Source organism: Meles meles, chromosome 6 (assembly GCF_922984935.1).
Source record: "Meles meles chromosome 6, mMelMel3.1 paternal haplotype, whole genome shotgun sequence".
Classification (NCBI taxonomy): domain Eukaryota; kingdom Metazoa; phylum Chordata; class Mammalia; order Carnivora; family Mustelidae; genus Meles; species Meles meles.
The window spans coordinates 134,034,292-134,059,571 of NC_060071.1; the positions used below are offsets into that span (position 1 = coordinate 134,034,292).

The 25,280-nt window shown below is 42.9% G+C and overlaps 1 protein-coding gene across 3 annotated transcripts; it reads left to right on the plus strand.

Annotated features, from left to right (window-relative positions):
* The first annotated feature begins 27 nt into the window (after positions 1-27).
* Positions 28-25,097, plus strand: VIPAS39 (VPS33B interacting protein, apical-basolateral polarity regulator, spe-39 homolog). Of its 3 annotated transcripts, XM_046008054.1 has the most exons (21): positions 437-526; positions 4,629-4,703; positions 4,956-5,048; positions 5,690-5,792; positions 7,462-7,608; positions 8,455-8,493; positions 8,845-8,909; positions 9,617-9,673; positions 11,155-11,247; positions 12,004-12,037; positions 12,539-12,641; positions 14,134-14,161; positions 16,852-16,925; positions 18,917-18,992; positions 19,438-19,572; positions 20,355-20,396; positions 20,707-20,796; positions 22,080-22,166; positions 22,749-22,838; positions 23,224-23,328; positions 24,075-25,097. In XM_046008054.1, exons 3-21 carry the CDS (start codon positions 4,956-4,958, stop codon positions 24,093-24,095), a joined length of 1,482 nt encoding a protein of 493 aa, XP_045864010.1. In that variant the 5' UTR covers positions 437-526; positions 4,629-4,703; the 3' UTR covers positions 24,096-25,097. The 3 variants fall into 3 exon arrangements, with proteins under 3 accessions (XP_045864011.1, XP_045864008.1, XP_045864010.1); XM_046008055.1 differs by lacking the exons at positions 437-526; positions 4,629-4,703 and adding an exon at positions 28-130; XM_046008052.1 differs by lacking the exon at positions 4,629-4,703 and having other exon boundaries at positions 435-526.
* The last annotated feature ends 183 nt before the right edge of the window (positions 25,098-25,280 follow it).

A 25,280-nucleotide genomic window follows, 5' to 3' on the forward strand; every position in this document is an offset into this window, starting at 1 on the left:
CTCCCACCCGGTACTTCCGTTCCACCTCGTCGGCCTTCAGCTTCTGCTTATTCTAGAGTTCCTTCAGGCTCCCTCGGGTTATCGCTAAAGGGGCCCGAAATGCAACCGCTCATACAACCATTCATCACCGGTAAGGCCACAAAGAACACATCTCATTGTTTCCCTAGACGCTGAATTGGCCCTGCTGAGCCTCATGGGAATTGTAGTCTTGTTAAGTAACCTGCTGGATAACCGCGGAAGGTCGCGCTGAAAGTAAAGGACTTAAGTGCGGTGTGCTGGGAGTTCTGGGAGTTGTAGTCAAGGAGCCCTGTGTCTCGCCCAGAACGTGCGGGACGACAGTAGCGGAAAAACTACAATTTCCAGCATGACGTGCGACTCCTTTCTTGACACACATGCCCTCCTTCCGCCCCACCCTCGACTAATCGCTTCCGCCCATTTTCTATGCCGCTTAGCCCGACTAGAAAGGGTGGTCCAGCGGCGGAAGAGTCTGACGCTGTCCTGAAAGGGTGGGCTCGGTGTGGAAGAGGTGAGGGTGTTCCAAGCCGTGTGGGCCGCGTATCTGGCTGATTCCAGCCTCTCCGCAAACTTATCCTTTCCCCCTATTCTCTGAGGCGCCCCTAGACTCCCAGGCCCGGGACTTGCAGTCGGAGTACGCTGGGAGCCCGATTATGCTCGGCGTTGGGGCTGTAAGTGAGCCTCGACATTTGATTTTGAAGAAGTAATTATTGTGCCGGCGATTCGCCGGGCCCTGGCGAGTGCAGTAGATCCATGGCTTCTTGGACGTTCGTCGGTATAGCCTTCTTCGGTTAACCCACATTCCCTGGTCTTAGTTAATAGTCACGTATTTAAAGCCTGGCTCCGAAGATGATTAAATCTGAATCCAGCCTCTCGGTAGCTGGTTTGTGAAGCGTCCTGAAGTAGGGAGCGTGTTGGTTGTGGATTTTTTTTTTTTTTTTTTTTTTTTTTTTTTTTTTTTTTTGTGTGGCTGCCTGTTTTCCTTCCCTTTGTCATGTCTTGTGGATTTGCTGCCCTGTCTTGTGGGCTCTCAATGAACAGGTGACGACAGGGACAAGCCTCTGCTGTATTTGAAATCATGTTGAAGCATCCTTTTCAGTCACTCTTAAAATCGTACCTGGTTTTAACTTCTAGAGCCGTTAAATTAACTTTCTTTCCTTGGCAAATAAATCTAGGTTCTGGGTTGGCTAGAAGTACAGATTGGTGTCAAGTGTCCATTGCGGTTGCATGGTTAAAAAACAAAGATTCCAGAAATCCTCTGGTAGATTTCTGGGCTTGTTGGACACATTCTGTGCTTGTTTGTAGATATTTACAGATATTTATTTACCGCAGGAAGGTAAGGACCTGCCCTGGTTTTCCCTAGAGGGAGATAGGGAAGGACCATGCATGTCAGAGTGGGAAAGATCCAGGAGCCGGAAAACCTGGATTATAAGAGCAATTAGCAAAGTGGTTTTGGTACCTAATCCTTTTGTGCCTCATTTTCCTCATCAGTGAAATAGAGATGGAATCTGCTAGGCCTATGTTATAGAGCTGTTGTGAGGATGACAGAGTGCTCTGTCAGTTGGCATCTGTGCCAGGAACATTTACATGCTCTACCCATGACTTCAGTGTTTGTGAGAGCCATTCTCAGCATTTTTGTATCAAATTAATTGTTCTAAATTTTTAGGATTGCTTAAAAATGTTTTCTTTCTAGTTGTCCAACTTACCATGATGCTTTATTAATAAACATCAATACTGAGTATTAATTTTGTGTCAGGCACTAAGTGCTCTACTGTATTAACTAGTTTAAGCCTTCCAACAATTTTGTGAGGTAGGCATCTATTGTTATGCTCATTTTACAGATTGGGAAACCAAGATGGAAAGGTGTCAGTAAAATATCCTGTGCTAAAAAGAAACATTTAATATTTACTTTTTTAAAAAAGGTTTTATATGTTTATTTGACAGAGAGAGATCACCGGTAGGCAGAGAGGCAGGCAGAGAGAGAGAAAGGGAAAGCAAGGCTCCCTGCTGAGCAGAGAGCCCAATGCTCAGCTCGATCCCAGGACCCTGAGACCATAACCTGAGCCGAAGGCAGAGGCTTAACCCACTGAGCCTCCCAAGCACTCCTAGTATTTACTTTCTGCTAGGTGTTTACTGAGTCCTATTTCTTCTTCACTGTAATCCTGTAAAGTAGGGTATCATTTTCTCCAACACCTAGACGTAGAATTATTTAACCAGTTTGCTCAGAATTGGGAAACCAAGATTCAAGGGTTTTTTTCCCTAAGATTTTATTTATTTATTTGACAGAGAGAGACAGAGAGAGGGAACACAAGTAGGGGGAGAGGGAGAAGCAGGCTTCCCGCTGAGCAGGGAGCCTGATGCAGAGCTCGATCCCAGGACCCTGGGACCATGACCTGAGCCAAAGGCAGATGCCTAACCCACTGAGCCACCCAGGTGCCCCAGAAACCAATATTTGAATTCAAAGCTGCCTACTATAAAGCTTGTGCTTATAACACCATTATGGATAATTTCATTGTATTGTGCCGGCGTTATTTGGCTTTAACTATCCAGAAGGATTTTTAAATTATATTTGGATTCAGTAGAGATCAGTTAGTGATGTCTGCCATGGGAAGGGATCAGATAGGAGAAAATACCCACCATACCTTTGCAATCCTTGTATCCCCTGAAAACACAAGAGTCAGGAAGTAAGAGTACAGATGATTCCCTGGCTTACAATCCTTCCACTTAACAATTTTTCAACTTTATGGTGATTGAAAGTGATACACTTTACATATATATATATATGTTTGTATGTATATATATATATATATATATTTTTTTTTTTTTTTTTTTTTTGTAAAGTAAAGCACACCCAGTGCGGAGCCGAACAGGGGGACTGAACTCACGACCCTGAGATCGAGACCTGAGCTGAGATCAAGAGTCGAACCCTTAACCAACTAAGCCACCTAGGCATCCTAAGAGTGATACACATTCAGTAGAAACCATAGTTTGAATTTTGAATTTGGATCTTTTCTTGGGCTGGTAATATACAGTATAATACTTCTTTGGTGCTGAGCAGTGGCAGTGAACCACAGCTCCCAGTCAGCCACATGATCACAAGGTTGAACAACTGATATATTTAAACTATTCTGCACCCACACAATCATTCTGTTTTTCACTTTCAGTACAGCGATGAATAAATTATATGAGATATTCAACACTTTTTATAAAATAGGCATTGTGTTAGATGATTTTGCCCAACTGTAGCTAATATAAGTATTCTGAGCATGTTTAAGGTAGGCTAGGCTAAGGTGTGCTGTTCAGCATTTTCAGCTTAAAGTATTTTTGACTTATATTGGGTTTATCTGGATGTTAACCCCATTGTAAGTTGAGAAATATCTGTAGAGTACGTCCAGGGCCATCAGAAGCTTCAACAGGGCACCTGGGTGGCTCAGTTGGTTAAGCAACTGACTTACAGTGTTGGTTCAGGTCATGATTTCAGGATCATGAGATCAAGTCCCATATCAGGCTCAGTGCGGGGTCTGAGATTTCTTCTGTCCTTCCCCCTATTCATGCTCGCTCATGTGTGCTCTCTTTCAAGTAACTAAATAAAATCTTAAAAAAAAAAAAAGAATTCTTATATCTCAATGCTAAGAAAGAAAAAAAAACAGCATTAAAAAAGAAGCTTCAGCAGGGCTTGCCATGATGAGTCTATCTCAAGCTTCTGTTGTGAAAGGTACTATTGGGAAAAGAAAAGCAAATTGATGCTTTAAAATTTGATGTGTAGCCTTTGGAGTTATGTTTGTTGCTTTGGGAGTTTTGGTAACTAGTTCTTAGTTTAAATCGGTTTTCACTCTACCCAGTGGCATTGATAATTTTGTTTGTAATTCTAGGGCAAAACATTTTTTTCAGAGTGAAATCTGATTTTTTTTTAAGATTTTATTTATTTATTTGACAGAGAGAGATCACAAGTAGGCAGAGAGGCAAGCAGAGAGAGAGGAGGAAGCAGGCTCCGTGCAAGCAGAGAGCCTGATGCAGGACTCGATCCCAGGACCCTGAGATCATGACTTGAGCCGAAGGCAGAGGCTTACCCCACTGAGTCACCCAGGCGCCCTGATTTTTTTTTTTTTTTATATTAAAGTTTATTGAGTACAAAGCTCCCAAAGAGGAGGGGACCTGAGAGGGTTATCCTGAAATCTAATTTTAGAATAGTGACGAGAGAGACTTAGAGTGTTTTGACTGATTCTTTATATACATTTCTTAGCCACACCGTCAGTTCCTAAAATTTGGCCAATACTTTTTGGTAAATCAGTCATAATTTGAAGATGCAGGACAATTCTGCTTCATTTAATCATTCTTATCTTCTGGCATTTAGCAAACATAGATGAGAGCAAGATATTTGCCAGTTTTATTCACTATAGTATATTCCAGGAGCCTAGGGCAGTGCCTCAGAGATGGCCCTCGGTAATAGATATGTGTTGAATAATACATGAACGCAGTTATTATTTGTTCTGTCGATACTTTGATTGATCTTGTGTATTCAGCAAAATTTGTGATGCATTCTTACAACTCTTTCCTGTCTTGTACTGTTACCTTCATATGTATCAATGCTGAATACCCCTGTTCTGTTGCAGGGTCCTTCAGAAGAGGGATTGTGTCTTGCACTTTGTAAATATCCCCTCAATACCTGAGAGAGTGCCTTGAACAAAGTAGGTGTTCTAGGAATGAATGACTACTTGTGGTTAAGTGGAAGATCAGAAGTATGGTTTGATCAGTTGGAGACCCAACGATCGGATTTGGTGTGACAGACTCAGTATTTCCTTTCTCAGATTCTTTTAAACATCTCCAATAATGCAGGGTGGGGTGGGAGGGAGAGTTTGCAGTGATGGAACCTGAAGCTTTTGGAGCTCTTTTGGAAGCAATCCAGGGAGGGACATATGTCTGTCTTACTCTCACTCCAGATGAATCGGACAAAGGTTGATGAGGAGGAGTATTGGAACAGCTCCAAGTTCAAGGCTTTCACCTTTGATGATGAAGATGATGAACTCTCACAGGTAGGTTTTCATGAACAGTTGCCGCAGGTCACACCTCCACAGTGCCACTCTAAAATTCCTTTGCCTGATATCCTTGGTAACCTGGCTTTTGACTGTGTCTTCCTTAGGCTCAAAAATGTTTTGGGTCAGATCTTTAGAAAAATCTTCATAGAGAAGAGCCCATATAAAAGAGCCAGAAGGATTGTAAAAACCAACTCTCTGCCCTTCTTACTTTTATTCTTAAGATGATTTCAGTTTCTTTTTTTCCCCTCAGAATCCCAAGTCTTTTATCATGTCATGTAATTTGTTATTTTTGAACGATGAACTGGACTGGATGTTGTCTTTATTGCTTCTGTTTTACAAATGGGGAAATGGGTTTATTTTTGGAGAGCTGGATACAACTCACTCAGGTTTACACAGCAAGTCATTGCCAGGTATTTGATTAGAACTTAAAAGCAGCTTTCATTCCTTCTAAGTCTTGCCACTGGACTGCAGTGTTGGCTAAAAAGCAGTTTGTTTTCTTGGCAAATATTTAGCAGACTAGGCGTTCGACTGCAGAAAGTGTTGGCCATCTTCAGTCCCAATGGCAACCTTCTTGGTTGTCAGAGAGAGAGGTGGGAAGTAGTGATTGCCTGAGTGCCCTGCCTTATGTCCCTCTGCAGTTAAAGGAATCCAAGAGAGCAGTGAATAGTCTTCGCGACTTCGTGGATGATGAGGATGACGATGACCTGGAGAGAGTCAGCTGGAGTGGGGAACCTGTGGGAAGTAAGTAGAGGAGGCTGTAGGAAGGGATTGATACTCAGGGTTCTTGCCACTAATGAAAGCGCCACTTGCTTGTCTCCTCAGTGCTTGTTAGGAAGGGGAAAGAAGGGAGACTATTTTTAGATGAGCATACATTTAGAAATTTAACCCCAGAAGAAACTTGAGGACACAACAGCAGTAGTTGCCATATGGCTCTCCAGGTCTGCCATCCTGGGGCTGTCTTGGCTGGCTATGTCAGACTCATTTAGGATGCTTGTTCAAGTTAGGTTCCTAGGCTTTACTCCAGAGACTGATTTAGTAGGTCTTGGGGGTGGGGTTTGGGTTGGGGGGTGTCTTAATTTATAATAGGTACCACAGGTGCTTCCGATACTCACTCATATTTGGAACTGCTGGCTTACTTGCTCATAACCGGCTGGCAGGACTGACTTCCTTAGCTGCCAGGCCTTGCTGTCTGGCTATTTCATAATACCACTTAACACCTTGGCAGAGTCCATCTGATTTTTAAGAATATTTTAAAAAATTTTCTTAATATAGGAAACACCATCAGGATTTGAAAATCAAGTATTTTAGGCCTACAGCACAAAGTTTCCCGCCCACACTACGGTGCATCTACTATTCTCAGTTCCTTCTATCCGAAAACACTGCTGTTGTTTGCTTCTTATGTATTCAACCGAAGATTCTTTTTACGTGTGGAAGTGCATAGAGGAATTTATTCTTACTCCCCTTTTTTACACCAGTGGTAGCGTCCTTTCTACCCTGCTCTTTTCACTTGCCAATATAGCTTGGAGATCTTTCTGTATCCGTACATAAAGAAATTTCTCACTCACTCTCTCTTCAAACAGGAGCATAGTATTATGTTGTATGGATTTTCCATAATTTACTTAACCATTCCACTTTTTTTTTTTTTAAAGATTTTAATTATTTGACAGAAAGCAAGAGAACACAAGCTGGGGGAGTGGCAGAGGGAGAGGGAGAAGAGCAGGCTCCCCGCTGAGCAGGGAGCCTGATGTGGGGCTTGATCCTAGGACCCCAGGATCATGACCTGAGTGAAAGGCAGACACTTAACCGACTGAGCCACCCAGGCACCCCAACCAGTCCACTTTTGATGACCTTTAGATCATTTCCAGTCTTCCCTTGTTTATACTGCTCTCAGTAACCTTGTTTCCTGCCCAATATGAGTGCATGAAAGATCAGTTTTTAAAGTGAAATCACTGGCAGAGGGTATTGGCATCTGTACGGAGTACATGTTGCCAGATTGTTCTCCACAGGGGTTGTACTCCCACTAGCAACGTTCGAGTGTTCCTATTTCCCCACAGCCTTGCCGCGAGAGTATTATCAGACTTTGGATCTTTGCCAGTCTTATAGGGGCCAGCGGTATCTCAGCGTACTTTACTTTGTGTCATTGTCCTATTAAGTGTGAGGTTGAGCCTCTTTTCCTATGTTTAATAGCCACTTGAGTTTCCTTTTCTGTGATCCATTTATTAATTTCCTTTGCTCCTCTTTCTGTTGATTAATCTGTTTGATTTTATCCTTTCTCCCTGCTTTGGCTTTTTAAATCCATGTCAGTAAGGGACCAGGGCCTCTGGTGAAAACTTTTAGTGTTTATCAGAATGCTGGATGTCAAGGGTTCTTTTGGATGAGAATCACTGACTTAGTTCTTACTATCTCACAGGCATCTCATGGTCCATCAAAGAGACTGCTGGCAATAGTGGGTCAAGCCAGGAGGGGCGTGAACAGCTAAAAAGCCGAAACAGCTTCTCCACTTACGCGCAACTACCCAAACCTTCTTCTACCTACTCCCTGAGCAGCTTTTTTAGAGGTAAAGAGTGATGATTAAAGGGACAGAGAGTCCTCCTTTTTCTCTTTAAAAAAAAAAAAAGTCACTCAGGCTATGATTTTCATTTACTCTGGAAGAAAAAGATGATTGAAGGATAAAGAATTACCTTTGGAACTGACAGGGATTAAAAGTGGGAGAAATGAGAGAAATTCAGAGGGATCGGACTGGGTTTTACGAACGTGATGAACAAAACGGATATTAGCTCTGTGGCAAGTACTGAAGAAATTTGCTTAGGTCAGAATTCCTGCCCACCCCTATGCATATCTGTTGGGAACCCTTGTGCACTGCTAGTGGGGGTGTAAAATGGCACAGCCCCTGTGGGGCACGGTATGACAGTTCTTCAAAAAAAAGCCAGCCAGACATACAGGGCCAGATACTGAATGGCTCCATTTCTGTAAGATACCTAGCATAGTCAGGTTCATGAAGACAGCAAAACAGTGGTTACCAGGGGTGGGAGGTAAAGAGGCATGGGGAGTTATTGTTTAATGGGTAGAGAGTCTCGTTTTGGGACGATGAGAAGGTTCTGGAGATGGACAGTGGTGATGGTTATACAGTGTGAATATACTCAGCGCTACTGAACTGTACATTTAAGAATGGTATAAAAAATGTGAGTTTATGTCATGTATATTTTTACCACAATTTAAAAAGTTTTCCACCCTGTGTGTCTCATGGCACCTCAAATTCCTGAAGTTGAATGGAGGTTTTTTTTTAAGCCTTGAGTTCCCATATTACATAAAAAGGTTCTGTACATACTGCAGCCTTAACCAAGTCTGAAATGGCTCTCACTTGAACCATTGACCTCTTCCCTTATATGCTCTTTACCTTCAGGGAGAACTAGACCTGGAAGCTTCCAGTCCCTTTCTGATGGTAAGCACTGATCCTCTGCTCTTGATTGCTGTGGGAGATGTTACTGATACGGGGTGCAGTCTGGGGAGTCATGGGGACTGGTGGTAATTAGAATTTCTTCTGAATCTACCACTATTATTAGAGAAATTTTCTGATACTGAGTAAGGGGTCAAGATCGTTCTGGCTATAGGAGTAAGGGATGACTTCTAGGGATTCTGTCTTTGGGGAGGAGCTGAAATCTACTTTGGGCCGTAAGGATATCTAAGATGGCTTGTGACCTCACAAGTCAAAAAAGGTGTGTGAGAAGGAAGCAGAAGAGGAAAGGATTGACCTGAAGATGGTGTTCTGAGCCAGCTGCCTGTTCTGTTTCAGCTCTGTCAGACGTACCTGCCAAAAGCTATGCTCCAGAGCTGGGCCGACCCAAGGGGGAGTACAGGGTGAGTTATACCTTGGACCGCACTGTTCAGAGCACTTTGACGTACATTATCTTGTTGATCTTCCCAACTTTTTGAGCAGCTATTATTTTAACTTCTTTGTAGATAAGATAACTGGATATCTAAACACCAGGGCTTGCCTTGGATCTCACAGCTGTTAAGTGGTGTAACTGGGACTCAATCTGTTTTCTGATTCTGTCCTGGTACACGTTCCTTACCCATTATACTGCCTTTTGGAGGCTGTACTTTGAAATTTTTGATCATTGCTATGGTCTGGAAGCTTGGTGGAGCTCATTTACCCAAGAAGCACATAACAAAGCATATTGATTCATAAGGAAGAAGCTGTATCATAAGATCCAGAAGAGGAACGTGTTTTCCTCTTCCTTCTGTCTGCAAGACCATTCATTAGAATCCCAAAATGTGACAAACTTGTGTCTGAGGAATGAAATCCTGAACCAGTTGGCATAGGGTTTTGTCAGTTGATTCCTTCCCTCTTTGATCCATTTCTTCTTGCCTTCATTGTCCCTGTTCTAATTCCTTCAAAAACTCAGAACAAGACCGTCCCTGTTCTTCATTTTTTTTCCCCCTTCATTCCCTCGCGCAAAATATTTCCCTATCAGAGAATAAAGATGAGTTTTAGGTGAGGAGCTGGAACACTGATAATTCTGATCCCTTAACTTCCTGAGATGCATGTGTTGCTAACATTCCAGGATTACAGCAATGACTGGAGCCCCAGTGACACAGTGCGACGCCTCCGGAAGGGCAAGGTAAGGTCACTGGAGAGAGAATTCTTGTGGGGAAAAAAGCCACCATGGCTGGGAGAAAATATTTGCAAAATACATACGTTGTAAAGGATTTTTATCCAGAATACATAAAGAATAATGATTATCTTTAATAAGAAGATAAATAAGCCAATAAAAAACTTGGCACAAGGTTTAACCAGTTATATCAGAAAAAAGTTACATGAGTGGCCGAAGAGCACTTGAGAAGATCTTCTACATTAAGTTATCAAGAAAATGTGAGTTAAAACTGTGAGATACTACTATACAGCCGCTAGAGTGGCCAAATTTAAAAACGCTGATCATACCAAGTATTGGGAGGCTGTGGAGGAGCTAGAGCTCTCATACAGAGAGAGCAAGAAAGTGAAATGTTAAAACTGCTCTGGAGGGGCGCCTGGGTGGCTCAGTGGGTTAAAGCCTCTGCCTTTGGCTCAGGTCATGATCCCAGGGTCCTGGGATCAAGCCCTGCATTGGGCTCTCTGCTCGGCAGGGAGCCTGCTTCCCTTCTCTCTCTGCCTGCCTCTCTGCCTACTTGTGATCTCTCTGTCTGTCAAATAAGTAAATGAAATCTTAAAAAAAAAAAAAAGTACTCTGAAAAACAGTCTGGCAGCTTCTTACAAAGTTAAACATACACTTAATTTTATTGGTAGACATTTACAATCCAAGATAAGGAAAACATATGCTCGAAGATGTATACCCAGGGGCACCTGGGTGGCTCAGTAGGTTGAGTGTCTCACTTTTGGTTTCAGCTCAGATCATGATCTCCGTGTCCTGGGATTGATTCCTGAATCTGGCTCTCACTCTGTACAGAGCCTGCTTGTCCCTCCCACTCTGTGCCCCCGCCCCCGCTGTGTGCACTCTTTCTCAACGTATGTGCACGCACTCTCTCTCCAACAAATAAGATCTTTTAAAAAAGACTTGTACACAGATTTTCATAATAGCTCTATTCATAATAGCCCCCCAAATGGCAAATATCCCTCCGTAGGTAAATGGATAAATGTTAGTATATTCATACAATGAAAACTACTTACCAGTGAATAGGAGCAAACTAGCAGTACTCATCACGACATATAGATTCCTCTGCGAATTGTGATATTGAGTGAAAAGTCAGATGTAAAAGAGTACATATTGCATGATTGTATTTCTGAAATTCTAGGAAAGGGAGAACTTCAGTGACTGAAAATGAGTGGTTGCCAGGAGCTAAGGATGGGAGGAGGGTGTTGACGTCAAAGCCTACGAGGGAACTTTTTGGCGTGATGGAGTTGTTCTGTATCTTGGTGGTGGAGTGGTTACATGGAATTTTATGTGTGCTTGTCAAACTCACTGAACTCTACACTTGGGTCGATTTTATTGCATGTAAATTATACCTCCTTAAAGAGAGAACAGGTCATCTCCACCCTTATGCTTCAGCAAGACTCCATCAGGACACCAAGATTTCTTGCACACTAATTCTGTTCTTATTCTGCCAGGTCTGCTCACTAGAAAGATTCCGCTCCTTACAGGACAAGCTACAACTCCTAGAGGAAGCAGTAAGCATGCATGATGGAAACGTCATTACTGCAGTAAGTTGTGCGTTTTGTTTGTTGTCAGCTTAATTGTGGTTTTCATTAGTTTCTCCAAGTCCAGTCAGAATAGGACTTTAACATTTTAGGTTAAATATCTAGTAGAGAGCCTGGATTCCTCTTCAGGTGTAGGATTCTCAGTAATACATGCTCTGAGACTCAGCTGGCAGGAAATGCATTGTATGTGGAACTCTTGATTATAAGCAAGAAGCAACAGGTTGGCTCCTCTGTTCTAAAAAGTAATCTGAGGGGCACCTGGGTGGCTCTCTCGGTTGAGGGACCGACTCTTGATTTCAGTTCAGGTCATAATCTCAGGGTCGTGAGATCAAGCCCTGCATGGGGCTCTGTGCTCAGCGGGGAGTCTGCTTGGGATTCTCTCTCTGCTTCTCTCCCTGCTTGTGTGCGCACATGTAAGTGCACATGCGTGTGCTCTCTCTCTCAAATAAATAAATCTTTAAAAAAATAAAAACAACAACAAAAAAGTGATCTGAGACAGGGGAAGAATGAGAGCAGTCTCTCCCATAGGGAGGTATCTCTTACCAGTATGGGAATGGGCAGGTGGACTCCTTTTAGACACAGCTCAATTCCAGATGTCTGTCACCCGGCCTTCTGTCCCATAGAGAAATCTGTGGTCTGGATGTGCCAAGACTCCTAACGAGTCGCTGACCTCATTCCTACACAGCGGGAGCTCAGGGCAGAGCTTTGTGTTTGAAAGGTTACACAGCGTAATTTACTCTTTATTCTCTTTTCCACTAGGTTCTGATCTTCCTGAAGAGGACCCTGAGCAAAGGTGAGCATGGATTGAGAGAAATGATCAGTTGACAAGATGCCTGCTACATTTGAAAGGAGAATGGCATTGGGGCCCCCATACCAGAATTCGCCGTCAGCAGCTGTGTTTCAGAGACAGCAGGGGGGCCCAAGACTTCAGAGTATTCATCTCATCTGTAAGGGCAGTTGTTCATCCTGCAGGGTGATAACTACATTAACTCCAAAGCCTCCCTGCTTACTAGACAGGCAGATGGCTCTGTTGGTTTGAGGTCCTCAGAGTCCATGCTAGGTGCCTGCTGGTTGGGTTGGTGAGAACCGAAGGCTGACCGAAGGGCCAAGAGTTGCCTTGGATCATGAGCTGTGTTGGTGGTGGGTTGAGCCAGAGGAACTGGTACTATAAAAAGCTGTTCCTCACTTGTGATTGGCTTTGAGATGTTTGGGATGTATGAGGAAGGAGACCAATTTCACACTTGAGTGTAATAGGCTTTAATCTTTCCCCACCTAACTCCCGCGTGCCCGCCAGAGATCCTGTTCCGAGAGCTGGAGGTGCGACAGGTTGCCCTGAGACATCTCATTCACTTCCTTAAAGAGATAGGGGATCAAAAGCTGCTTTTGGACCTCTTCAGGTAAGAACTGATCATCTTGTGCATAAAGTTTACTAAGTACTTTATTCAAAGCTCACTGGAGGATACAAAGAGAAAACTCACTGTCCTTTTTTGCTATTAGGTGAGATACTGAAACACGACAGGATAACTAATAATGCCCCTCAGCCGGTAATAAAATGATAGTGTAGCAGGTGGTTAAGAACCAGGCCCTGGAGGCCAACATACCTGCATTGAATATGGGCACTGCCACTTTGTTCATAGAGTGACCTTGAGCAAGTTACCTAACCTCTCCAAGCGTCAGTTCCACATCAGTAAAATGGAAATGATGATTCCTACCCTACGGGTCGTGAAGATTGAGTCAGTGTGGGAAGAGCACTTAGTGTAATGCCTAGTCTGTATTATTAATATTTTTAAGCATTTTATTATAAAAGACCTAGAATACAGGTATCTCTTATTACTTGGCCCCCAATGATGCCAAGGGGAAGTACAGTGGAAGAGCAGAAGCAGCAAATACAGGTTTCCGTCAGGATACCCAAAGAAAGCCTCATGGACGTGGTTAGGAATCGAGACGAGGTAGGGATCTGGAAGGCAGAGAGGCAAGAGGTGGTCATATCTGCTGGAGGCCCAGGGTGTGGGGGAGTGTCTTCTACCAGGTTTTCCCTCCTTCCCTATCTCATTCTAATCAGTAGAAACTATTTCCTGCCAATAGATTAAAATGGATTTTTGTTATGTCCTTTCTTCAATGTCAGGGAAGTGGTTGGAACCCCTTTCTAAGCTGATATGTGGTCCAATGTAACTCCAGTTACCCAGTGACTCCAGCACAGTGATGAGCTGTCCCACAGACGAAGGTGGGGAAAGCAGATCACCTGCCCAGGGCCAGGATTACAGATGGTTAGCCAGGGATTTGCAGAAGACATGTTCATTGAGGCAGGCTGTTCCCTTCCTTTCCACTCAAGAAGGCTTTATTAAGCATCAGCTTCAGGTCAAAGCCGTGATTTAATTACAGTGGTCCATTCAGAATAAGAAGGAATCAGAAGACAAAGTCCTTGTTCTCCAAGGCCTTACACCATTGGGAGAAACAAAGCTTTTTCTACACTGTATGTGAAAACAACAGAGAACAATATAGAAAATTTCTTTCCAAGATTGTACTGTCAGAGAAGAGTGCTTAATCTTTCCAAAAAGCCCTGTAAGATTACTGCAGACTCTTTTGTGGATGCTCTGAGCCTTTCCATCAGACCTGTTAACATTACAAAGTTGTTAGGGGCCTGCAGTGCCTTCTTGCCCTTGCTTTTCACTCAGAGTGATCAGGGGAACAATGATGATATCTGATCCACCACATGTTTTCAAGAGATTGCTGGTGGTAGAAAGTTTAAGAAGAGGAGGGCTTACTCATGTGTGGAGGTGAATTGAATTTGAAATTGTGTTTCTCCTAGAGCAGCCATCCTATTTTGTGAGGTTTTATTGCCACACGTCAATAGCTAAAAATGCCCTGCTCCCTTCTGCTTCTTCCCAGGTTCCTAGATAGAACAGAAGAGCTTGCGGTAAGTGTGGCCTTTGTTTCAGTTGGGGACCGGTTTAATAGAAATCTAAGCCAAAACCCAGTCTCCGAGATCAGACTACTTAACGGTTTTCTTCCTTTGGTGTTGATCGCATGCAAAAGAGAAAGGCATCTGGGAAGCCTGAAAACTTAATTCAAATGATGTGTTTCTTTTTAGACGCTCTTTTGATAGGGCTTATGAATAAATATTTTTTTGAAGAATGAATAAAACTGGCCTGCTCCGTTTATAATTTTATTTTAGTTTCTAGTTGTTTTCAGTTCCTGGTTTGTAGGAGCTTTTGGGTTTTGGCTTCCAATACTAGAAAATGTTGTAAGTTAAGAGGGATGAGAAAGCAGATATGGGTCAAGAAGGAAGATAGGTCAAGCTGGTGGTGCACTCAATGCACATTTTGGCTGAGAACTTGATGACTGTAAAAACTGATTTTTGGCAGATTTTTCACCATTACAGAATAAACTCCTGGAATACAAGAATAAAGCTGAAATTGTACCGAAAATTTCATTCTGTTATTAAAACCGTAGTGACCCACTTCTAAAAGTTTGCCGTTACAGTGCAGGGGTTAGAATTCCTCAGCACCGCCAGTGGCCATCCCTGCCATTTCATTCCGTGAGTTACTGCACCGCACGTTGGCGGTGAGATCAGTGCTCACGTTCAGCTGACCTAAGAATCTTGCTCACCTTTGCCCAGCAGAAGGTAATTCAGAAAAATGTTTTTCAGTAAACATTTTGTAAAAGGAACTTGTACTTAATATTCAAGGCATGGGAAACTCTCCGAAATCCTTTATCATAATTTACTGAAAAGGACTGGCAGTCTGTAACAATCATTTGGAAAAGCTTTTTGTTTACATTTTTTTTTATCTCCAGGGATTTGAAACTGTAAGGAAGTTTTGCCTACAGCATTCTTATAAAAGTTTTAGTGAAAATAAATGTGTTTTGGGTAACTCTTTTTTCTCTGAAACTTTCTTATTTTCTTCCTTTTGCTATTATTTTTGAACTGAAGATGATTTATCATGCATGCTATTGTATATAAACTTAACCTTGCAAACTTCAGAAATGGCCAGAAATTGACAGTCTGCTTTCAGTTTATCCTCATAGAATGGGAAGGTTACCTAAGTAAGACTTTATTGAAAGGCTTAAGGCCAAAAGGATATTGAACAATAAAATTTAACTAGAGCTTTTAAAGATTACTTTCTTTGATACTAGGAATGATTATATGCCAGATATTTTATGAAGATTAAATTATGATATAATCTCTTCATTTACATTTTTGTACACTTGTTTCTAAAAGGATACACTGTCCTTTCTAAAGCCAGTTCATTCTCTTAATATTGATATTAACTGTCAATCTGTTAATTTTTTAATCCTTGGAAAGTTTTTTTTAAAGATTTTATTTATTTATGAGAGAGAAAGAGAGAAGAGCAGAGGAAGAGGTCTCAGGACCCTGAGATCATGACCTGAGCCAAAACCAAGAGTCAGAGCTTAACCAACTGAGCCACCCAGGCTCCCTGATTCTTGGAAAGTTTTAATAATTGTACACAAAATTGCAAGTTTTACAACCACCATTAATTATTGCATCACTTAATCCTTGTAATAATAAATAGGGATTTAAACTTAAGTTCTTTTCTTAGATTCCGAAATGGAAAGCACATAAGGAGATTTTCTTTCAGAGTTGTATGTGGAAGCTATAGTATTTGAATGTGAATCTTCAGTCGGTGTCAGCAGTGAATCAGAGGACAGGGCTTATTCATGTCATTTATATTGTTAATTACTAGATATTTACAGGGTCATGCTGTTATTAATCATGTATAAGGTCAAGGGTGCCAAAAATAATGTTGAAGTAAACATTTAGTTCTTTGGCCTTTCAAAGGCTAGGGCTGAAGCAAAAGCTGGCTTTAGTTAAATAGTGAGGCTGAAGCCAGACTTCGGGGTAAAGCTAGGCGCGCACCTACTCAGTACTTCATTATAGGCGAGCACTGTCGGGTAGCGCTTCCTGCGGTGATGGCAGTCTTCTCCATCTGTGCTGTTGGACATGGGAGCACTAGTCACATAGTAAAATGACTAATGTAAGTAAGGATCGGAATTGTTCAACTTAATTAATTTAAATGTAAATGTAAACCAAACGGGGTAGTGCTTACTGTATTGGATGTTACGGTTATAGATAAACCAGAGAGTGATTTTGAAGATTTTTTTAAAAAAATTTATTTATTTGACAGAGAGTGAGAGCACAAGCAGGGGGAACAGCAGAGGGGGAGGGAGAAGCAGGCTCCTCCCTGAGCAGGGAGCCCGACATGGGGCTTGATCCCAGGACCCTGAGATCATGCATGACCTGGGCTGAAGGCAGACGCTCAACCGTCTGAGCCTCCGGTGCCCCAAGATTTTCTTTTTTTTTTAAAGTAACCTCTATACCCAGTATGGGGCTTGAACTTAAAACCCCGAGATCAAGAGTCGCACACTCTACTTACTGAGCCAGCCAGCCCCCAAAGAGCAATTTTGACTTACTGTCTACCCTCTCCCTACTTGCGGCCTGTCCACACTCAGAGGAATCTCTAATAATGAAGAGTTTAGTTCTTTAAGGATGGAAAGGCTACGTACATAGCTACTTCACCCTTTAAGGGAGGCAAAATAGACAAAATGGTTCAAGCCTTTCATTTATTCATTCATTTATTTATCTTGTAGCTGTCTCATTATCGTGAGCACTTGAACATTCCGGACCCTGAGAAACGAAAAGAATTTCTTAAGACCTGCATTGGGTAAGTCTGGGGGAGAAATGTTTTTAAAGTATAAATATTCTTACACAGAGAACCGTAGAGACTAAATGAGGGTGGAGGCGATAGGTAGTTGCAGGGAAAGGCTGACGGTGGGTCATACAAGCATCATTAAAGGTGGTCTCACTCAGTGATTCCAGACGGTAACTCCCCAGTAGAGTTTTCTCTGATGGGTAGTAAATTGAGAAAAATAAAGACAATATAAAGAGTTTTTTTTCCCTACTGTCAGATTTATCTAATTTGAAAGTCTGCCTTTTATTCTGGGATTTTTTTTTTTTTCCCCTCCTCTCTTTCCCTTTTTAGGGGGTAAAATGGGATGTAATTTTTTTTTTTTAATGACTTTATATATTAAAAAAAAAGGTTGGCAACACTTTACCTTCCATATTGTTTTTAGTGTTACTGGTCCCCGAGACCTCAAAGCACAGGAACCACTGATTCAGTACAGGTGTTCATCCGGATGTAAGTCCCTGTAAAATCCAGCCCCACATACTGTCTTGCAGTGATGAGCACTCAGTGCTCTTGGAAGTAGCTATTCTGTTCTCAGACAACCTCCATCATCGTAAAATACTTTGTTATATTGAGCTGAAACTTGCTTCCTTCTGTCTTTCAAGATAGGCATAGAGTCTACACAGTAGGTCTTTTTTTTTTTTTTTTTAAGATTTTTTTATTTATTTGACAGACAGAGATCACAAGTAGGCAGAGAGGCAGGCAGAGAGAGAGGGAGAAGCAGGCTCTCTGCTGAGCAGAGAGCCCAATGCGGGGCTCAATCCCAGGACCCTGAAACCATGACCCAAGCTGAAGGCAGAGGCTTAACCCACTGAGCCACCCAGGCGCCCTACACAGTAGGTCTTAATTCACATTCAGTATTCACAGTTGCTTTAGTCATTCCTCATGGGATAGGAGTTCCAGGATTCACATTTAGAAATTTGTCTTTGTCCATGCAATCCTTAATTTTAATGTTATCAGATAGTAAGCTATGTCATAGTGGCCTCTGGTGAACAAAGAGGAATGTTGGAATAGTGAAGTAACTGAAACCTATTGCTGTCTCCCTTTATCTCTTCTATAAAAATTGGCTGTGGCTCACACTTACCTGGGATAGTGTAACTGAGTTTCACAATTCTTTGGGGGTGAGTAGAGTATGGGACTAAGGCAGTACTTTTTGAAGGAGAGATCTGTGAACTGGAAGCTTAAAAATCTGGCTGCTGTTCCTGGCATTATATCTCGGTTTACCACGTATGGCTTTTAGACAAGATATTGTTTGTCCCTCAACCTTTTCTTGTGTAAAGTGTGTTGAGGATGGGACCCTTGATATCTGTGTAGATACGTGACTTTCTAATCAGCCTATACATGTAACTCTATGCCTTGTAATTTAATTTCACCTTATTCCTCTGCAGTAGGAAATAGCTAATGATTGTAAGCCCCTCCTAAAGAGAGTTAAGCATTGACATTAAGGCAATTAATTAGACAGGAGCCACAGGGCTTCACTGGGATGTGGATGCTGGGTAGTCGGCTAGACTCACTCATACACTAAGTGACCCATTCGCTAAACGGTTCCAGCTCCCATAGTAAGAGGTTTCTAACTCATTTCGCAGCAAAACCACTGATAACTGTATATTTTGTGGACTTTCAGGATCCCTCTTTTTTTTTTTGAGGTTCTATGTTTTTTAAGTCATCTCTGCACTCAACAGAGGTCTGGAACTGACAACCCCGAGTCTGGAGTTGCACACTCTACTGACTGAGCCAGCCAGGCACCCCTCAGGATCCCTCTTGAATTGGCAAAACCTAAAATACAAAATCCCAGCCACAGGTCTATTCTCTTTCCTCTCTCTCTGCCTTGCAGGGATGCTCTAACGGTGCACAGTAATCAGATTTGTGAAGTGCTGTAAGCCTCTTACTTACCGTGGTGGTTTGGTCTACTTGGGTTTGTTTCTTGTTTCAGTAGAGAAGGAGGTACTAACCTTCTGGTTCTTTACCAGTTTGCCATTTTCAGCAGAAGATTCTGCACATATTCAAGACCATTACACCCTCCTGGAACGCCAGATCATTATTGAGGTTAGACTCCTTGTCTCTACGTTTTCTGCTTCAGTGCCAGTGCTCAGTGCCATTCAGCATCTGGGAGACGTCTGTGCTCTGCCGCGTGTGTCATTTCCTGTTAACAGTCCCTAAGAGCCTTTCATTTCCTCTTTCTGTGATTGCCCTTTTCCCGCCATTGTTCTCAGGCATCCTTTTTCTTCTCACTTGTTGCTGACCTGGAATTTTTTCTCTCCCCACTCCCAGAACCCCATTTCATCCTTACTTCTCCAGTCTTCATTCAGCATGGATCTATCATCATTTTGTGGATTTTCAACTCCCCTGGGCTATCCTGGGCAGTTTCTTTCTTTCTTCTTTGCCTCTTCCCTAGGATAGGAAGCACAGCTGCTATAGTATTTCATGTTTCTCTTCTGTCTCTATGCTGCGGACATTGTTGTTTTTTCTCACTTGGTTCACTCCACCACAGGCAAATGATCGACATCTAGAGTCAGCAGGACAGACTGAGATCTTTCGGAAGCACCCCCGCAAAGCTTCCATCCTCAACATGCCATTAGTGACAACGCTTTTCTACTCGTGCTTCTACCATTACACGGAAGCTGAGGTAGAGGCAAAGTGTGAAAGACCGCACGCACTCTCACCGCGCCAGAGGAATCGCGCTTGAGGCCACTTATTTCATTATGCTCTTAACAGTGGGTGTACATTGTTCCTGGGGAGGTCTACCTGGAAGCTTCCCTGGCCCTCAGAAGGGGTGCACCAAGAGGGAAAAAGAGGTTTGGAAGGGCTTGTGTGGCTTCCAGTGAGCTGGCTTGCTAGCATAGCCCACTTGGTCTCACCGGTGCTGGTCCCACAGCAGTCCCTGCTCAAAGGTCCATAATTTGAAATGGGTTCATGTGGTATGAAGAAGAGCAGCAGGGTGTTAAGTATTTGTGTGTACTTAAAAAAATGTTTTTTTGAAGGGGTTCCAGTTTAATGTCATAGGTGGGAATGATCATAACGATCACAAGATTGGCATTAAATTGAGAGATTCACCTATTAATAAAGATAAATTAATAAATTATCTTTATTAATAAATTAAAAATAAAATTAATTAATTAAATAAAATTAATTAATAAAATTAATAAAATAAAAATATAAGTAAAATAAAATATAAGTAAAATATAAGTAAATATAAATATAAGTAAAATAAAAATATAAGTAAGACCTATTAATCCGGTCTTACTTATAAGCCCAGTTAGACCAGGTGGAGTTTTTCTCTTAAGTTAACTTCTGGGTTTAAATGGCTACAGAGAGGAACATACAGTGTCTAAGTAGTGGAAAGACAATGTTAGGGTGGTATTTGGGAAAGTCGATAACAGTAAAATTCCTTCTCCACTTTGATCCTAGGGGACGTTCAGCAGTCCGGTCAACCTGAAGAAGACGTTTAAGGTACATATAAACTGGCCAGTCTTTGGTAAAGTGGTGTCAGGGTAACTTGGGAATAGCTATTGCTTGGTCACCCTGCGCAGTCACGGTAAAAGGCAGAAGCAGTGAGTGTGTTGGAAGTGAGGGAAGACCTGAGCGGCATGGCCGGCGGCAGTGCTGGCACTTGGGAAGGAAGAGGTTCTTGATGACTTGAGGGATTTGTGCATTTTAAGAGACAGATTCAACACCAGGGAATATTTTTGCCTGTCTTTTCCAGAATTCTCCCCTGATGCGTTTCTACTCCCCTTTAATTCCCCCGGTCTCTGCCTTTTAGATCCCAGACAAACAGTATGTGCTGACGGCCCTGGCAGCTCGCGCCAAGCTTCGAGCCTGGCATGATGTCGATGCCCTCTTTACCACAAAGGTGCGTGCCCTGGGGCTGTCTGAGGCCGCTGGGGCCTTGGACTCCATGCCTCATGGGGGTCTCACATTCTAGTTACTGGGTTACATTCTTCCTCCAACTTTTTATTTTCCAAGATGTCAGACTGAGAGAAAAATTGAAAGAACGGTATAATAAACATACTAGCAGTCTTATTCCACCGATTTAGTCACATTTTGGGGCCATATTCGCTTTCTCTTTTTTCTTTTGCTGAACCATTTGGAAGTATGTTGCAGACATCATGACAGTTCTCCTTTGCATACTTAAGCATTTATTTCATTTATTTTCAGTATGTCATTTCAGTAATGTCATTTCCAGGATATTTAACATTAATATTATGATATCATGTCTTTAGTCTACAGTCACATCAGCTCATTAGAGCTTTTTGGTTTTGTGTGTGTGTGTTTGCTGTCAGGATCCAGTCAAGGATCTTGCATTGCTTTGGTTGTCATGTCTCTTGATATTTTAAATATCATTTTTCCAATAAATAAATAAATAAATATCATTTTTTTCTACTATGGGTTTGAGAATTTTCTGTCTTTCCGTTTGTTAGGTTTTTGTTACTGTTGTTGTTTGGATTTTTGTTTTTTTAAGATTTTATTTTTAAGTAATCTCCACACCCAATGTGGGGCTCAAACCCACGACCCTGAGATCAAGAGTCGCGTGTCCACCTGCTCAGCCTACCAGCTGCCCCCTCCTCTGTTTGGTGGGGTGGTGGTGGTGGTTGTTAGTTAATTAGCCACGTTGACTGCCAAAGCAGTACATGTCTGTGTCAAAATCAACACTACAGGAGAGTGAAGTCAAATTACATGGAAGTTCCTCGTCCATTGCCTACCTGCTCCTATCTCAGTCCCTTCTGCAAGGCAAATACTCTTAAAAGTTTGGTGGGTAGTTTTCCAGACTTCCCCTCATGAATTTACAAATACATTTACATGAATATAGACACAGAGGATAGGATTTTTTCTACCCAGATAAGTTCATACAATAGTGTATTATAAAGTAAATTGCTTTTTTCAAATAGCCATATTTCGCAGACCTTTTTTCTGCCTGTAGATTTAAGAACTTATTTCATATCTCTGGCTCTTTTCCATCCTCATAAATTCCTTGACTTTTCTGAAAAAATCCCCTCTCTTCATTTCTCTATCTCCCACCTCCCATCCATCCATGCTCACCACCATGTTATTCTAGTTCTGACCATAAAATGAATGGTCACAAAGTGTGTTGAGTCTGTCTTGCCTAGCTACTGCTGCCCTGTCTTCCCTTTTCAGAACTGGCTGGGCTACACTAAGAAGAGAGCACCCATTGGCTTCCATCGGGTTGTGGAAATTTTGCACAAGAATAGTGCCCCTGTCCAGGTAATGGCCCCTAAAAAGCGTTGGGTGCAGGGTCCTCTAGGAGACTAGCTTTCAGCCTCTTACTGGTCATTGATGGGAGACTTGAGACCTGCTCTGCTTTATCTTAAAGATAACAGAATGGCTGTAGTGGACCTTGAGATAGAAAAGGCAAGGGAGGGAAGTTCTCCTCTGCCTTTCGAAGTAATCCCAGACTGCCCCTCTCTGAGGAGCATCTACTGTGTTTAGCCTGTGTGAAGCACTGAGATACTGATCAAATGATACAAAGGAGAGCTCAGTGAGAAAGGACATCAAGGAGCAATGAGCACAGCACCGGATCAGATCTAGAGCACACCTGTTGGCCTCGGTACCCAGCTGTCGGGTAAGGCAGTGTGTGCTCTTCCCATCTCTTCTGGGTGAGCGTGGAAGTACTGCATACAGTCTGCCTCATTCCCCATTGCAGAACTAGTCCCATGGTTGATCATGGGAATGGTAGGCATTAGATATCGGAACTCTTGCCTTCTTGAGGATTTTTGTTGTCTTCCTTTTAGAGTTCTTTGTTTTGTGGGTCTGGAAGTCATTAATCAGAAGTATCTTTTCCCGTAGGTATTACAAGAGTATGTTAATCTGGTGGAAGATGTGGACACAAAATTGAACTTAGCCACCAAGTTCAAGTGCCATGATGTCGTCATTGATGTGAGTCCCTAAAAAAACGAGAACCCTGAGTTGGACCCTTGGTGGAGAGTGGGGGATTATGATATTCTCTGTCCTAGATCCTGAGGTGCTTTCAATTTTGACTTGATAGAATAATCTGGCAAGAATTAGTTTGGAAGGAGTTCCCTATATTATTTTCGCAGCCTTTTGACTACAGTCTGTTTTTGTAAATTTGTTGCACTCAAGGAATTCACAGAACTGAATCCAGCCACATAAGCTCTGTAGACTTCTCTTCAATAAGAAGTTCTGTAGGTGTTTGACCCCATGTCATCCCACTACAACCCCTCAGCCTCTCCTTGAACCTTGGCAGAAAGAAAAGCCCTCGTAGAGAAGGCTGATTGGAGGTTTTATATCTTTTGGTGTACAGACTTGCCGGGACCTGAAGGATCGTCAGCAGTTGCTAGCATACAGGAGTAAGGTGGATAAAGGATCCGCAGAGGAGGAGAAGATTGATGCCATTCTGAACAGCTCGGTGAGCAGCTTATGCCTTCCGCGGTCCCAGGAGATGGTCCTCGTAGTACCATCAAGTATATATCCCCAAGGCCTGATGGGGTCAGAGTTTGCAGACCGTCATGGGTACAAGGATCTCCTGCGAGCCTAAGGATCTGAAGCACTGCTTTGACAAGCAGAAATTATTCCCTCGATGTGGGATGATCCAGTGGTAATCTGGGGACCTGGGGCTGAGACTTCACATAGCACCGTGAGCACCGTGGTAGTCGTTAAACATAGCAGGTAGGAGGTGCTAGTCCAGGGGGTATGGAAGCAACGGCTGCAGATTCGGAATATCCTGGTGGGAGTTCCCTGGGGCCAGGTGTGATCTACCTATTGGAAATAAGTGGGTAAAACAGATGTTAGCTATTTTGGTCAACACAGCTGGCTCATCTCTTATAGTGGGAAGTTGCTGAGCTTTTTGTTAATATGAAGCTTAGCTCCCTGTTAGATGTTTTGGGACCTACTCTGGGGTCATCTAAAGCTAGTGAGTCTTGGTCCTGTGGAGGGCAGAACCAGAATAAATGGCCTAAATCAGCCTTACAAGGTACAGAACGGGTGTGAGATTCATCTTTGAATAAGCAAACTCCCCCACATATTAGAAAAACAACTCTTAACTTCCCTCTCCATTCTTCTTCTTCTTTCTTTATCTAGCTGTTAGCCTTGTTTTATTGTCCCCTACCTCTCTGTAAGGGTCACAGAAATGGATATGGTTTGTTCTTTCCACAGCAAATTCGATGGAAGAATTAAGTGGCGCCAGCTGCCCCGAACCTGCCTCATTTCTTCCTTTCCTGCCTGTGAAAGTAGAGCGTGCTCTTCGTTGGGAGAGTTACGGTACCACACATCGCTTTGACCCATCATCGACAGGCAGTGCCTGCTACCCTTAGGACGGAAGCCAGCGCCTGGGCACAGAAAGCTTCAGACTGATCTGTCCAAGGATCATCGTCTAAGGGCCAAGATCTAAAGCTTTGACTCATGAGGAAGATTTTCTCCACCTGGTGCTCACATGAAGGTGGGGGTAATCTCTAGATTGGGCCCATATTGGGCAAGATCTCTCTTGGTCTGGGAAAAATGACTGCTCTAGAAAAGAAGTTACCTAGACTAAGAGGTCAGGTGTCATAGAGTGGCCACTCCATTCCTCTCAGCTAATTATGACCCTGGACTTGGTGCTGGACATTGGCAGTTCTGCTCTGAATGAAGTCAGAGTAGAACCAAGATGGCTTTTCCCAAGGGACCTCAGGAAGGGGTGCCAGTAATAGGCAGGACCTGTTGGAGGTGCCTTCACACCAGACTGCACAGAGTTCTCCACGTAATGACAGAGATTGCCCAGATGTCGTGTTTCCTCAGCCAGTGCCCTCTGCTGCCCCAGTCTAGCCTCTGTCCGAGACTGTGGTTCTTCTCTCGCCTGCGTGCCGAGGGGGCCGTGTGTGGGAGATAAGGACACCCCCGTTATCTTTGCCTCTACTTCTCCCGCCCTAGAGCTCAGATTCAGCAGTGCTGGAGTGCTCCTCCCTTATGCACAAATCTCATCATTTCACTAGGAGCCTCCAGAAGGTTCACCAGGGCTAAACTCAGAAGCATTTCAGATGGTTTGGATATAAAGATGAGGTTTTAGTTTCACACTTGGTTTTCAACAGGATATTCTATAATACTAGCCTCCTGCCCTGTGCCAATATTAGCCTCTCTTCTCTGTGACTGAACTGGGTTTCCCCGACATGCCTAGACTCATAATAAAGCTTTTTCCTCCTTGGTGCCTTCTCTTTCCCTCCCAGTTTTTTTTTTTGCAGGGCAATGAAATAATTGCCCTGTCTCTTGGGACAAGAGAAACCTGCCTCAGTGACTGTATTCAGTGTCTGTCACCGTGAGTCATGGAGTAATGGTATTCATGGCAAGGAATGGCTGTGTGGTTAATGGAGCACCGAGCTGGGAGACAAA

What these genes read in the sequence shown, in the direction of transcription:
- VIPAS39 (XM_046008055.1), top strand. Translation starts at nt 4,956, where the DNA reads ATGAATCGGACAAAGGTTGATGAGGAGGAGTATTGGAACAGCTCCAAG. An exon ending in ATGGAAACGTCATTACTGCA is followed by an intron (nt 11,248 to 12,003) that starts GTAAGTTGTGCG and finishes CTTTTCCACTAG; the next exon opens with GTTCTGATCTTCCTGAAGAG. An exon ending in ATGCCATTCTGAACAGCTCG is followed by an intron (nt 23,329 to 24,074) that starts GTGAGCAGCTTA and finishes TTCTTTCCACAG; the next exon opens with CAAATTCGATGGAAGAATTA.